Source organism: Zingiber officinale, chromosome 4B, assembly GCF_018446385.1.
Source record: "Zingiber officinale cultivar Zhangliang chromosome 4B, Zo_v1.1, whole genome shotgun sequence".
Taxonomy (NCBI): Eukaryota; Viridiplantae; Streptophyta; class Magnoliopsida; order Zingiberales; family Zingiberaceae; genus Zingiber; species Zingiber officinale.
The window spans coordinates 28,547,973-28,564,279 of record NC_055993.1 but is presented as its reverse complement, the minus strand read 5'-3'; the positions used below and the strand labels follow the sequence as shown (position 1 = coordinate 28,564,279).

Here is a 16,307-nt window from a genome sequence, read left to right as displayed (position 1 = left end):
CAATGTTCCACCTGTTGCTGTTTCTGTGATTGCATACCACCTTTGTGTTTGAGGGTTCAATCTCACCTTTGATCTGCTTACTTTTGCCTCCTTTGATGTACTGTTGTCATATCTCGAAGTCTTGTTTAAGTATTTACACTCGCCTTCGATCTGCTCGTTGCTGTGCATTGAAGCCATCTTTGATCTGGCTTAAGAGGAACTTCTGTTATAGTCTCAGAGCTGTAGGTTGGTTCCTGATTTGTACTGGTTTTGGTTGACTGATGGAATGAGATCCTTTAGTCATTCTGGTTCAAATAACATGGCATTTAAAGTTGTGGTTTTAACATTTAGCTTCAGGACACTCAGTGTTCATTACTGTTCAGTCATAGGTCATTTGCATTTGGTATGTGGATTTGAATACAAACATAGGCCACCCAAAGCACAACTCAGGTGGCTGTGATGCATTAATTTGTTCAAATACCTCTGATACATTTATTGAAGCTGTGATTCATACTCTAGGTTCTCCTGATGACTCTCCAAAATGCACCTCCTGGACTTGATTATGATCGTGATAAGAAATTTTCAAAGGTACTAAAGTCCCCTTTTGATCATGCACACATATGAATGCGTCAACTTTATGAATTTTGAAAATGACTAGTTTTGCAACTTAAATCGGCAATTCTTCTAATGAATGGCAATCAGTTGTTATCAGTCCTTTAAAGAGATGATAGCAATGTGCTTGGTGAAAGATCAAACAAAGAGACCAACTGTAGAAAAGTTGTTGAAGCACTCCTTTTTCAAACATGCAAATCCTCCTGAAATATTATTGAAGGGCATTTTAAATGACCTGCCTCCGCTTTGGGATCGTGTTAAGGCACTCCAGGTTAGTTGTTTTGCATTAATACTTTAAAGGGTACTCCTGTCACAGATTTTGTGACTCAAGAAAAAGTTTCTTCACTTGTTCAGCTTACAGATGCTGCACAGTTAGCTCTCAAGAAAATGCCATCCTCTGAACAAGAAGCACTATCACAGGTTTGTGCTATTTGGATTGTGATATAGATTCTGGCAAATTTGGAGATTACAATCTATTAAATTCATCTACTTCCATGATTCCTTGTTTTTAATGTTTGAGCAATTTCCTTCATGTGTGAAATTAGGTAGGAATAGGATGGATGAATTGTGTATAATAGGCAACCAACTTAATTTATCTGGAATACACTGGACACTACAATTTCGATTCATTAATGGGACTCTCAAATAGGTTTATCTGATAATTCGTCTGATAATTTTTTAAGCACAATATAGCAAATTCAGTAACTTAGCAATATAACCTTTGTAGTTTGAATCACTATTTGTTTGAATTGATAAATCTGGCATTTTATGCAACCATAACCAAACTCAAGGACATTGTTAGAATCTCACATAGACACATCTAAGGAATCCTTGTATCATATGCTTCCTGAAAGGGAGCCTTAGCGCAATGGTAAAGTTGTTGCCATGTGACCAAAAGGTCACGGGTTCGAATCCTGGAAATAGCCTTTTGCAAAAAGTAAGGTAAGACTGCGTACAATGGATCCTTCCCCTGGACCCCGCATGACGGGAGCTTCGTGCACCGGGCTGCCCCTTTTTTTTTAGAAGGGCATCACAAACCTTTCATTTTCTATTATTAATTGATGAAGTTGTTGTAACAAATACCCTTTAACTTTTTATAAATATACTCTCTCTGCTACTTATCCTAAAATTTACAATTTAGTAAAATTTTATACTATTATGTTGATATCATATATATTTGCATGCTCCAAGGTTTAAAGTATCGTTTATGCTAGAATTTCAGTTCTGAACCATAACTTAGAAAGTTCTGAACCATAACTTACACTTTCTGGCATGATTTGAAGCATGCCAAGATTAGTAACACAATTAGTAGTTTAAAACAATGTTTAAAATCTCAAGCTGTGTTGATTAGTATAGGTAAAACTTTTAGTTCTACTTGTCAACCAATACATGAGATCCATGATACTGACAACGGGCATTCATGGCCTTCGTCATTGGCGTCTAAGCCTCAGCGAGTCTCAACACACCATTCGTCTTCCTTCGTATCCTTCTCCATAATGAAACCTAACTTCTTCCTCAGGTCCTCATCCATGTTGAAATTAGAACCCAAGACATCAACACCCGTTACACTCCAAGTACGCTTCCAATCTCCTGCTCCTTTTCTTTCTCTTCCTTTGACACCGAACTTCTTCATTCTCTCCTTTCTCTTCAATACCAGACACCACCTTCTCCTTTCACACTCCTCCAACTCCTACTTCTACTCATATTCCTCTTCTCTAGCATCCTCCTTTAGCACATCTCCATCTCCTACTCATTTTCTTTCTTTTCCCCGACACCAACACTACCTTCTCTTGCTTCATCACACCTCTAGTGCCGATCTTGACAATGGTAATGTTGCCTTAAGCTAGCTGAGTAAAATCATAGCTTGGCTCGAGATTTTCTCTTAATAATTTTACACATGATTCAAAATTTTGACTCATATTGAAGTTTGGATTTATAACTGGAACAATACGATTTCGATACCGTTTTGGGCCGATATGATTTCAATGTTTTAAAATATAAAAAATATTAATTAAAAATATCTTTTAAAATAAAATTTTTAACCTAAATATTTACAAAGTATTTATTTAAAAAGAAGAAAGACTAAGGACCGTGGGACCCAAAGAGGTTGTTGCCATCCTGTGGCACCCTTGCAATTCCGCAGAGGTCATCATGGGATTATGGCAGTCTCCGTGACCTGGTGGAGGTTGTCGTGGAATCGCGAAGCCTTGCGATGCTGGTGCTAGTAGTGGTGCCGAGCGGTAGGTGAAACAATAAATTTTGCCTATGCCACATGAGACGGTATGAATTTTAAACCTTGATTTTACATATTAATCTAATAATGGATATCTATCTATATATTGATATAGATATTAATCATATCGAAACATAACTTATAACTAATATTAATATAACATAATATTAATAAGATTTATAAAGCATTTAAATACTTAGTATCTATATAATTTATAACTATGAACATAACATAAATATCAATATACCTAATAATCGATATCAATATAACTTATAATTAATCTTGTTATAATCTTTAATATAACATTATACCATAATTAATACTCTTCTAATTTATGATTAATGTTAATGTAACTTAAAGATTAATGAGTTTTCTAAATATCTATAAACATAAATATTAATTAATCTTATATACATTGATATAACATGATACAACAACCACCATCACCAAGCCTTATCCCACAAGGTATGGTCGACTATATGGATCCTCCTATGCTATTGTGCTCTATCTCCTATTATATAGTTGCTAGAGTTTTTAACTTAATTAAGGCTTCTTTGTTTTTTCTCTTCATCATTTAAAGTGCATATTTGTTATAGTTTCACATAGTCTAATTGATGTAATTTTTTATCGTCTAACTACTTGTCTGCACCTTCTTAAATACGTCTCTTGAAGTTTTCCCTTAATAAGCATAACCATGGCTTTCTTTCCAATGTTTTTAGTTTTTATCGTATCCATCCTCACATGTTGGCACATCTACTTTAACATCCTGATCTTTACAACTCTCATCTTTCACATGTGTGCTTGATGCATAGCTCAACATTCAGCTCCATATAATATAGTAGATCTAATCGTTATTTTGTAGAATTTCCTTTTCAGTTTTAGAGGTACCTTATGATCACAAAAATATACTTGACAATTTCCTCCATTTCATCCATTCTACATAACCGCATGCACCCTGTCCACAATGGACTCCTCCAGACCTGACTCGAGAAGCCTCTAATGCATTGGAGGCGTCTTCGTCAATTTTTAATATTTATAAAATTTTTTTTTATAGTGTTAAGGCACTTGGATCAAATCTAGACACCTTAATTCAATCCTATATGTTTTTTTTTTGTTTAATTTTTTTAGCTTCGGATTAAGCCAATTAGATTTTGTCTTTAGGATTTAGGGGTTGAGTTATAGTGTTCAGGTTAAAAGAAAATCTAAAATTAAAAAAAAAATAGATGCTCACGGGTATATATTTAGGGTGCCTATATATATATATATATATATATAAGCCAATTAGATTTTACATCTAGGGTTTAGAGTTGGGTTACAGTTCAAGTTAAAAAAATATATAAAGCTAAAAATAATTAGATACTCACGGGGCATAATATATATATATTTAGGATTTAAGATTTAAAAGAGGTTAAAAGGGGAGCCTTGGCGCAATGGTAAAGTTGTTGTCATGTGACCAAAAGGTCATGGGTTCGAATCCTGGAAATGACCTCTTGCAAAAAGCAAGGTAAGGCTACTTACAATGGATCCTTCCCCGGGACCCCGCATGGCGGGAGCTTCGTGCATCGGACTATCTTTTTTTTAAGATTTAGAAAAGGTTAAAAAATAGCATACAATGGATCCATCCTCGGGACCCCGCATGGCGGGAGCTTCGTGCATCGGGCTATCTTTTTTTTAAGATTTAGAAAAGGTTAAAAAATAGCATACAATGGATCCATTCCCGGGACCCCACATGGCGGGAGCTTCGTGCACCGGGCTGCCTTTTTTTAAGATTTAGAAAAGGTTAAAAAATAAAAAAAAAATTGAATTGAGGTTTACCGTGTTGAGGCGCTTGGATCAAATCCAGGCGCCTCAACACGGTAAAAAAAAAATTTGACAAAGTCGCCTCCAATGCATTAGAGACGCCTCGAGTCGGGGTGTGCACTAGTCCGTAGGAGTCGTAGCATATCAATTCTCTTAATTAATAATATTTGTACAGTATAACTATGAAAGTTTATTACAGGTAGTATATTTGTGATAAGTATTAGCTTATAACATAATACTTATTAACATATACCCTTGATGTGGTTTCCTTACCTCTTCTCCTTTGCTAGACTAGTTCTCTTGTTTGCACACAAAGACATGCTCCTCTTTTCTGTTGGTCCACATCTCTTCCCTGCATAGAGAATTGATCCTCTTAATTGCTAACCACCACTACCCTGCCCCTCCCTCTTAACCAAGCATTCCATTATCCTTCCCCACTCGTGTCATGCACCAACCTCCCTCCCTACATGAGGATATTTTTTTTACTGCACTGGAACTCCCTCCTTTCTGCACAGGCTTGAATCATCACCCTCTTGCTTGCTTTCTCTACAGCCAGCAACATAACATCTCGCCTTCACCCTTACCTTCTAGGAGTGTCTTGATCTGCCTCACTTAATACCAGCTAAAACACTATTGTAGAGGAGACATTGTTGCAGTTCACTCATGCTAGCACAGCTTGGATTTTGGTTGGTGGCAAATATTTTGGCCATGCTGACTGAAACAGAATCACACTTCAATCCTTGGTTCTCTCTAAATCATTTATATTTACTAGTAAATTAATTTGCCCACTTATGAACTACAATTACTTGGCTCATATTGGGTTTAGGTGCCTCATTACTCATGCCCTGTAGGGCTTCTAGAGATCCTATCTTTTGACACACTTTGTAAGTGTTGGAAAAAAGTGTGTTGCTCCCAGAGTGAATACTATCTCAGTCAACCCATAAATCCAAGCCAATGTTCATAAATAGTTTTGTTGTTAAACCTTGGATTGATTAGAGTTTTGTTGTTAAAACCAAGATGCTAGAATGAGATGAAGTCCCAGAGGTATAGAGCTTATTGTCATGAAGGTAAAATTTATGAGAGTTAAGTGTATATGTTCATCGGGATGAATGAGATTAAACTTAAGAAGACTCAACCTTAGAAGTCGTTGGAGTTAGAGAGTCAACCAACTGAAAGGAGTTTTCAATTCATTAAACCAATGGAATCAGAAGGCCAATATCAAGATATGTACACCCATGGTTCGAAATCTTGTACTGTACTGGTAAAACAAAATAGTAAAAATGTATTGTTCCAATAAATGATCAAAATTCGATACTATTTGACAACAAAGTTCAAAATCTTGAGTTATGCGATAGTTTTTGAAACATCCTAAAATCCATTACAAACCTTTCACCAAACATGCATTACGAACATTAAAGAGGTCCGAATTAAACAACCTAACTTCAAAGATTATGCATTACGAACTAGTCATGAAACCAAAGATAATTGTGTTTGAACATCATAATAGTAAATAAATTCTTCACGAGAGCAGAAAGTGCAACCAACTAGTGAAAGAAACTTAAACCGACTATCAATCACATAACTCGACTTCGACGGGAGGACCCAACATCCTAACGCATATAGACACTTAGACAAATAAAAGAGGCCCTCGGGTGTTCACTGCCAGGTATAAGAAAGCTCATCTGTCAAGTCCTTCCGTCTCCTCATTACTTGCACAATTTGAATCTAATGAGTCTAAAGACACAACAAGTTCAACCTTTTATAGAAATAACATTTGTTCGCATTTAAGAGGAATATTTTGATAAATTAACGGAAAATAACTGTTGACACTAGTTTCATGAATTTCCACTGCAAAGATTACAAGAATTCAGTTCATCAGATGTAGTTACTTTGTATTTCAACCTCTAATCGTTTGGCCAAATTTTTTATCCTAGTAGGGTTCACCGGACTTTTCTTAAGTCGGATTCCCAAACCCCTTTGCTTTGGTAAGATTCACCGAACCCTTCTTAAGCTGGATTCTTAAACTTCTTTTGTTTTGGTAAGATTCACCAACCCTTTTTAAGCCGGATTCCTTACCTATCACATTGCCACATATAGTTCGCTTTATCAAACAAAACAATATTACTTTTCATGCATAGAAAGATATTGCTAAATAAAAAAATGGTTTACTTTGCATGTCAAAATAACAGTTAATTTGCGTGCATCAACATCCTACTAACCGTTATGATGATAGAGTTCTAGGTGTTATTATATGGGAGGTAAATAAGAACAAAAATGTTGTGTTAAGAATCTTGCCCCGTGCTCTCCCATTCATCCTTCTCCGGACACTAAACTCCACCTCGCAACTCCCACTTCGACCCCTTCTTTCTTCACCCGGTCAGACAAAAATCCAGTCGCCAGTCTTTTTCTTTCACCCGAACAGCCCAGGAAATACCTAGTCTCTAGTCTTCCACCCTCACCTGAATAGCCTAGAAAAAAATTCCCAGCTGCCGATCTTCCTCCCTTACCCGAGCAGCCTAGAAAAATTTCCAACCGCCGGTCTTCCTCCCTCACCCGAATAACATCATGAACCATCTCTAGCATCCATATATTTTTTTTTGTTTTTCAACCAAAATTGATAAAACTTCATCAAATCTTCACAACCAAATTCCAGAATTATATGCAACATACATCAAAATATCATACCATGATCCATATGGTGCAGTAAATGCAAAAACAACAAAAGGAAACCTTGTCTTGGTGTTTTACGTATGGAAGATAACTAGCGAGATGTAGGGAAAAACGAGCTTGAGCGTTCCGACGAGGTTCTTCCTCTATCTCCTCTAAAGTTGCTAGGGTTTAGATGGGGGGTGTGGGGAGGCCGACGACTTCAAGGGTTAGGGGAGAGGAAAAAAATATATAAGGCATGTATTTAAAAGGGTAAGTCGGGTCGGGTTGCTAGCAAATTGGGTCGGGTTTGTTAACCTATTAACATATTAATTACTTGAACCCTTTAGTATCAATCCATAACATAACTCTTGGTTTATTTAAGTGAACCGACACTACAATTTTGGTGTTTGAAGTTGTTCCAGTGTCGTATCGATGCTCCGATGTATGTTGTCTATAATAGATTGGAGGTTTAAGAAGGAAGGAGATGAAGCAAAAGAAGGAGACATTGTCTATGCTAAGTGGTATTGAGCTTCAGTAATTTATTGGATCTTTTCGCTGGACATGGTACAAGATTTAAAACTATGCTCGGCATAGAGCCCTTCCTACTCTTCATTTTTTTCCTTCTTAAACTCTAATCCATTATCGCTATCATGCATCGAAATATTAGCACGATACTAAAATAGTATCGTTCTAGTCAAAAGATCAAAACTTCGACATGACTTGAGTTTTTGAATCTTGCCTCCACCTATGATCTAGATAGTATGACTACTAGTCGATTGATAGCATGGAGTAGTCAACTATTAAAGGTTAATTTGAAGACAGATTTGAAAATGGATACTACGGTCATATATAGGAGCTTGTGGAGGCGTTGGAAGACAAGGGGGAGAACAAGACTCAAATTCTTCTACTCAAAATACTCAACTCTTACTCTTGTCCTCTTTAAGTGCTCTCTTGTTGTAATCATCTGGCGCTTCATCGCCATCATTGTCAAAAGATATGCTGGTTGAGAAGGAGAAAATTAATGGTGCATTCAAGGAGTAATCAATCTAAAGCATCATAAGCTGTCGAAAAAGAGACAGAGAGCTGCTGGACCATATTAAACACTTGTGTCTTTGTGCATCGGTTTTTATTTCTTTTCTTATCTAATGCTTTGCGTTTTTCCACGGCATAGCTAATCTTGTAGAAATAAGCACACTCTAGCCTCTTCAACAATCGAACAATGCATTGTTGCCTTCTCCTATATAGAATGAGCAAGGATGATGGTCCATTCTTTTCAGCTTCGATATCATTATTCTTGATTTTAGTTTTTCCTAGTCATAGATTAATTATTGATTCATCGTACTTAGAGATGGTGACCAAAGTAATGTTTGTCTTTTATAGCAAAGATGCTTTTGTAGGATGTATGCCTGGTGTTATAGTCATCACCATTTGAAAAACACAGCAATATCTATTTTCAAATTTCACTAGTATGATGATTCAGGCATTTACAAAGTTTGATCTTCTTCTATTTGTATATTTTTATACAGAGTGAATATCAGAGAGGTGTTAGTGCATGGAACTTCGACATTGAGGATCTCAAGGCTCAAGCATCACTGGTATTTTCAATATAAATCCAGTTTATATCCTGACAAGACAGTTTCTTTCTGTTGTAATTGCTGGCATATCTTGTTTTCTTACCCTATGAGGCTGTTTTATGATCTGTCTTATAATCTCTTATATGCTATTTTATGAACACAGCTTCATGATGATGCTGACCCAATTAAGGAAGAGGAGGGAACTATCAAAAGTTTTGTTCTTAGCAAGGTTGATCCAACTCCTTTATTGTGCTAGTAATTCCTTGATACGTTAATTTCTTGTAATTTGATTGAGGGAATGACTGTTCTCTTTGCTTCTCAAGATAAATAACTCCAGAGCTTTTTGTGTTCTCAGCATCCCTCGATTTTGAGATCCAATGATGAGAAGTCAGCATTTAATGATAAAACCAACTCTAGGTGAGCTGTATTACTTGCAGTCATTTTTTTTTTTTTTGAATATTTTACATATAATCATTAGTCATTACTTTTAAATACATAAAATAAAGAACTCAAGGTTACCTTATTATAGTAGGTTAAATACCTAAGAAGCAGGCAAATATGCAAGTCATGTATTGCTGAATTCTGTGAAAGAAGGCTGTCTAGCGTCTCCCAGTTTTCACATGATAGTTTACCATATGCATAAGCTATTATTATATTTTTCATGCCTATTGGCAATGTTATATATGATCAAGGCATAAAATCCTTGCTATAGAAGTTTGTAAAGTAAATTCAATATACGTGCTTATTTAGGCAAAAAAGACCTTGATTTTATGACACTTCATAATACTTAATTATTTACATACATACCTTATCCTTTGAACCAATTCAGAGGTATTACTATAACTAATATTTCTTAGTTAATGCAATATGGAAATTGAATCAATACTCGTATAGAGAATTGATATTGATATTGATGTCACACGAGGATAAATATCTCACACAAAAAATCAAAACTCATGCAGGAGAAAATTAAAAAAAATCAAGAGTCAATTTGATGAGAGATCTAAATCCCTCTGATAAGCCAAAAAAAAAAATAAAAATAAAAGACCAATTCTCCTAAGTAGATCTAACTTATAAAAAAAACTTCTAAAAAATTAAAGCAACTTGCTAAGCCTCTGATTAAGCTCTAACGTTTATACTAGTGGGTTTAATCAGTCTGGCTTAATGAGTCTTGATTTGCTGGCTTCATGTCGTGTGGGGCAGTTCAGCAGGTGGGCTCAGCTTGCCTGAGGAGTGGTTCATCAAGGTGGCGCAGGCTGCAAAAGTTGTGCAATTGGTTGCATGGTGGGCAAAGAGGTTACTAGGGTTGCTGGTTTTGGATGATGTGATTGTTGAAGATGAGAGATGGGTGGTAGTGGAAGTTAGAGGTTGCACAAGTTAGGTAGCAGTTAGCAGGTTGTGGTGTGGCTGATTTGGGAGAGGCGCATTGTTTTCTCCTGCAATGTGGTGTTGTGTGACCTAGGTGTGCAACTCACTAGTCATGGGTAGCCGACAGCTAGTGGGCGACATGAATAAGACCACATGGATTCTGTCCTCCCACAAAGAGAGGACTTCATCTCCAGGTTAATCAAGCAGGGTGACAATCCACTTGTTCCTCATTTCAGTTAATTAGTGTGGAGATTTATGTAAAATGCAGTTTGTTGCTGATTAAGATTTCTTTTAACAGCTGGATACTGCAAATAGTGAAAAGGAACAGGTACTGCTAAGTACCATCTCAGAGCTACAAACCAGGTGAATAACCTTGGAGAAGTGCACAAGCTGAAGTTGACAGTAAGACTTCAGCGGATGATCTTTGAAAGATGAAGTGCACAAGCTGAAGTTGATAATAACCTTGGAGATTGAGTTTTTTATTAGTTCTCTCTATGAGAGTGGGAGGTGTTAAGGAGGTTAATTAAAAATCTAATACGAACATTGAGAAGAGAGTTGTAAGAGCTGGGTAGTACTGTAAACTGATCTTAAATCATGCAACTCTAGACGATAAATTAAAGGTGGTGAGAAAGGATCTACAGTACCCAACTTGAATCAAGGCGAGGGAATAAACTAGAAGTTAATACATTATTCAGATCTCTCAACTTCTTTTAAATGCTTCCTTTTTAATCATCCTCTCACTCTAATATTTTTGATATGGTCTCAAGTTTTTATGTTTTTCAATCCTCTCCTGAGATGGTATTATTTTCTTTTTGTCCTTTGCTCTCCTTTTCAAAGTTCTTTCTTTTTAGAATAGTAATGTATGTTATCTGTTTTTCTAAGCATTTATTTATTGATAAAAAAATGGGCTGGGTATCTAAATCTAGGATATGCTGAACCTATTCTGGTGTTCACTCTTAAAAGCATTAAAAATAGGAAGAAACTCGGAACTAAACTATATATCTTGTTATCTAATGAATTACAGGAACATATATTTATAGTTATATGTTTACAAGAGATAAAGATAAGCTAGAGATAAAATAGGAGATGAAATAGGAAGATAAGCTAGAGATAAAATAGGAAGATAAGACAAGATATTCTACGCTCCCCTTTAAGCTGGGTGGTATATGTTATACATCCCAAACTTGTCTATTAACCGGTCAAACATAGGCTTAAAGAGAGCCTTTGTAAGAATGTCTGTAGCTTGCTATGTGGTAGGTACGTAGGAGACTTCGATAATGCCTTCATCAATCTTCTCCTTAATGAAATGTCGGTCAATCTCAACATGCTTCATTCTATCATGATGAACGGGGTTGTGTGAAATTGAGGTCGCAACTTTGTTATTGCACCAAATAAATATGGAACTTTGCTTTGGTATGTGTAGTTCTTCAAGGAGTTGTTTCAGCCAAAGGGCTTCACATATACCAAGAGTAGTGGAATGAAGCTCGGCCTCGACACTACTTCTTGCTACAACATATTGCTTCACTTAGTTCGCTAAGTGACAAGATTTCCGAACACAAAAGAACAATAACCCGAAGTAGATCTCCAATCATTCGGACACATTGCCCAATCAACATCAACGAATACTTCAACATTTTTTGTGACATTATTTCTTAACATCAATCCTCTGCGAGTTCCCTTTAGATACTTCAAAATTCTATTTGCAGCATTCAAGTGACATTGATATGGTGAGTGCATAAATTGGCTAATACAACTCATCGAAAATGCATGTCAAGTCTGGCGTGTGCAAGATAAATCTGCCAACAAGTCGTTGAAACATGTCTCGGTCTATTGGTGAATCTTCTGGATGAGTCTCAAGTTTTACATTTGGATCCATGGGAGTATCAATAGGTTTACATTCCATTAATCCGGTGTCTCTTAGCAAGTCGAGAATATATTTTTGTTGTGAGACGAATTTTCCTTCCTTGCTTTGAGCAACTTCTATTCCAAGGAAAAATCGAAGTTTCCCAAGATCCTTCATTTCGAATGTTGCTGCAAGATGTTTCTTGATCCTTTCCATCTCTTCAAGGTTATTACCGGTGATTATAATGTTGTCTACATAAGCAATCATTATGACAATCTTACCCTTTCCTCTATGGTGAAATAGGGTATGGTCGGTGTGAGCTTGCTTGTAACCAAACTGCTGAACTGTCTTGGCAAACCTGCCAAACCAAGCCTTAGGAGATTGCTTTAGACCATAGAGAGCCTTCTTTAGACAACAAACTAAGACTTCTTTATTCTTGTTGAACCAGGTGGCAAATCCATGTACACCTCTTTTGCTAGATCACTGTTGAGAAAGGCATTTTTGTTGTTTAGTTGGTGAAGTGACCAATCTAAGTTTGCTATAAGAGATAGCAATACCTGAATAATGTTTCTCTTTGCCACAGGAGCGAAAGTCTCTTGGTAGTCAATTCCATAAGTTTGAGTATACCCCTTGGCCACGAGATGGGCTTTGTATCTTTTAAATGAACCATCGTTTTTACACTTAATCGTGAAGATCCACCTGTAGCCAACCGGGTTCTTTCTTGCTGGTCGATTGACTATGTCCCATGTATTGTTGTTTTCCAAGGCTTTGATCTCTTCATAGATCGTTGTAGGCTAATGTTTGTGTTTAAGAGCTTCGTCAATATTGGCTGGTCCTGTTGTTTCTAAGATATTTGTTACCAAAGCACGCATTTGTCTAGATAGATGAGAGTATCCTAAAAAATCTGAGATAGGATGTTGAGTACACAGACGAGTACCTTTACGAAGTGCGATTGGCATATCCAATTGTTGCAGCTTAGTATCATCAGGATCAAAACTTGAGCCAGACGAGTGAGGCGCTAGAGATATCAAATCAGACTTGGCTTCTACGTGCTTTCTTTTGCTGTAAATCATTTGAAAAAAATTCAACGGGTCTGGAAATTTTGGGTATTGGAGTGACACAGGGAGATGTTTGAGGTGATTGTGGATTTTCCTGACTTGGAATTTCTGAATCTACAGAAGGAGGGTAGTCTTGAATTTCTGAATTTTGAATTTCTGGGTCTTGTGGAAGTAAGATAGGTTCCTAATTTTGAATTTCTGGGTTTTGTGGAGTTAAGATCTCCCCCGAGCTCGATTAGGAGGTGGATTTATTTCCAAAAATATTCCCAATTAGTTAGAGAAATATATAGGACCAAATTTTTAATCAGAGACCCCTCCTGGGTAGAAGGCTTCAAATAAAAGGATTGGTTTCAAAAAAAGGTGACGTCTTTAGAGATAAAATATTTTCTCTTTGAAGGAGAATGACATCTATAATCCTTTTTGGTGGAAGAGTACCCAACAAAAACACACTTGTGACATGACTTCTAAGATCTAACTTAGACCTAAGATGATTATGAATATAAACGAAAACCGAGCATCCAAATATGCGTAAAGGAAGATTAGAAAAGATATGAGATTCTGGAAAAGTCTTGAAAAGTGGAAATTGGGATTTTAAAATTTAACACTTAAGATGATAACCAATTTATCAAATAACAAACAGTTAAAATAGCATCCCCCAAAAATGTTTAGGCAGATTGCCAGAAAAAAGTAGTGTGCGAGCAACTTCTAGAAGATGACGATTTTTCCTTTCAGATACACCATTTTTTTTTGTGGTGTATCGACACAAGAGCTTTGACGAATAATACCCCTTTTTAAAGAAAAATCATTTAGTGAGGAATTAAAATATTCAGTTCCATTATCAGTTCGAAGAATTTGATACGAGAGTTAAATTGCATGAGAATCATGTTATAAAATTGCTCAAATATATAAGCAATTTCAGATTTTTCCCGTAAAAGAAATATCCAACAAACTCGAGAATGATCATTAATAAAGGAAATAAACCACTTTTTATTTGAAATTGAAGAAATTCATGAAGGACCACATAGGTCACTATGATCAATGGAAAAAGGTTTTGAAGCATGATGTGAATAAATTGAAAAAGGAATCCTAGTGTGTTTAGCTAATTGATAGATTTCACACATAAAGTGATCCGATGGAAGAAACAATGAAAGAAATAAGCGACGCATATAAGAGAAGCTAGGATGACCAAGGCGGTGATGGAGTAGCTTTATTTGGTGGCGGCAGTGAGAAGAGACTGAACTACAAATAACTTGATAATAGCAAGCCTGAGAGTTAGCACATAGAAAGTAGTACAATTTAGCCACCTAAGCCAATCGTCCTCCTTGAGTTCTAATCTTAAAGAACACACGAGTTTTGGGAAAAATTAGCCACACAATCTGAATCCTGAGTCAATTTGCTAATTGGGAGTAAGTTATATGACAACTTGGGAACAAATAAAACCTTGAGTACCAATTCCCACTCCTAGTGAAACAGATCCATCCGCCAAAGTAACAGTATGAGTACTAGAATATTGACGGTATGAATTAAAAATAGTATGAGTACCGGACACATGCTAAGAAGCACCAGAATCAATAATCCAAGACTCACCCGATGTGGCGGGCTCATTCATAGTAGAGGAAATACCATGAGCCATCAAGAATGTAGAGGATGAGAACATTTGACCAATCTGATCGAGTTGGGCTTGGGTGAAGGTCAAAGATGATGAGGATGCTACATCGGATTTGGTTGCAACCGGAGGCTTGGATCTGTCGCTCTTGCATTGGTTGTGTGAGACCCAATCTGTGGGTTTACTGTGAAGCTTCCAGCAGGTTTCTTTAGTGTGATGGGGACGGTTACAATGATCACACCAAAGAGGTTTGTGAGTACCACGAGAGTTGGGGTATCATCGAACAACCATGGCAGATGCATCAGAATTAATGGACGAAGCAGAGGGCATGGAGGAGCCACCAAGCATGATGCAGCGGCGTTGTTCTTCACGATGCACCTTCGAAAAATAGCATCAAGACTCAGGAGCAGTTTAATGCCTAGGATGTGACCATGAAAATCACCCAGAATAGGATTGAGTCCGGTCAAAAAATTGTAGGCCCATTCTTTTGCAAGTAATTTGCGATGGATCTCGTTGTTGGCGGTGTCGGTCTAGGCCAGCTGAGTAAAGAGATCAAGTTCCTGCCAGATTTTGATTAGAGAACTGAAATATTGAGTGATTGTACCGTCATCTTGACGCAGATTTATGGAATGATGTCGCAGATCGAATATTTGTGAAGAGTCCTTCAAATCTGAGTAGGCCAAGTTGATTGCGTCCTATATTTCGCATCGGATAGAGGAGATAAATCTCAGCAATGATGTCATCCATCGAGTGTAGGAGCCATGCCATTACCTTAGAGTTCTGGATGCCCCAATTAGCAAAGTAAGGAACGGTTAAAGATGGCTTGGGAATAGAACTATCGAGATAGCCAGAACAGCCCTTCCCTCGAATGATAAGTTGGACAGATCTGGACCATTGAAGATAATTCTAGCCAAAGAGCTTAAAGCTAGTGATTTGGAAGGGTAAAGAATTATCAGAAGCAGTGGGAGCAATTATAGGGTTTGATTGGCCAATGCCCGAAAACACGTCGAAATCATTCATCCTGCTCACTCCTAAAACGAGTTTCCTCAAAAAATGCTTTTATTGCTCTGATAACATAAAAGCACTAAAAACAGGAAGAAACTCAAAACTAAACTATATATCTTATTATTTAATGAATTACAGGAACATATATTTATAGTTATATGTTTAATAAAGATAAACTAGAGATAAAATAGGAGATAAAATAGGAAGATAAGTTAGAGATAAAATAGGAAGATAAGATAAGATATTCTACAACTGTTGATTCTCTTTTACTCTGGCAGAAGAAGCCACTCCACCCTTTTGGTGTAATTAAGCTTAAACAACAATTGAAAGGAGAATTAAGCTGCCTTTTTTTTCTTGTTTTTTCAGAAATTTGGTGCAAAATGGCTACAATGACTTAATTGGCTTGAACACTAGCAAGAAGGATGTGGCAACAATCTCTTCAAATTAATTTCAAGATCTAACTAAGAATTATGGTAATGAGGAATAAGGAGAGTTTTTATTAAGTAGTTACTAGTAGAATTTGAAAATGGTGGAATGCCTCAGGAAGTAGCTAGGAGGGGAGGATGAGGTAGGGACGATA

The 16,307-nt window shown here is 36.7% G+C and overlaps 1 protein-coding gene across 5 annotated transcripts in view; it reads left to right on the top strand.

Annotated features, from left to right (window-relative positions):
* The window catches only part of LOC121974895 (serine/threonine-protein kinase OSR1-like), a 123,762-nt gene that overhangs the window by 43,416 nt on the left and 64,039 nt on the right, over window positions 1-16,307 (top strand). For all 5 annotated transcript variants that reach the window (XR_006110143.1, XR_006110144.1, XM_042526172.1 and 2 more), the window contains exons 6-11: window positions 499-567; window positions 692-862; window positions 946-1,011; window positions 8,800-8,868; window positions 9,011-9,076; window positions 9,203-9,264. Coding sequence is in view for 3 of the 5 variants with exons in the window: in XM_042526172.1 (XP_042382106.1) it covers window positions 499-567; window positions 692-862; window positions 946-1,011; window positions 8,800-8,868; window positions 9,011-9,076; window positions 9,203-9,264 (503 nt within the window). In the remaining 2 variants the exon portion in view is untranslated. The remainder of the gene's footprint in view (window positions 1-498; window positions 568-691; window positions 863-945; window positions 1,012-8,799; window positions 8,869-9,010; window positions 9,077-9,202; window positions 9,265-16,307) is intronic.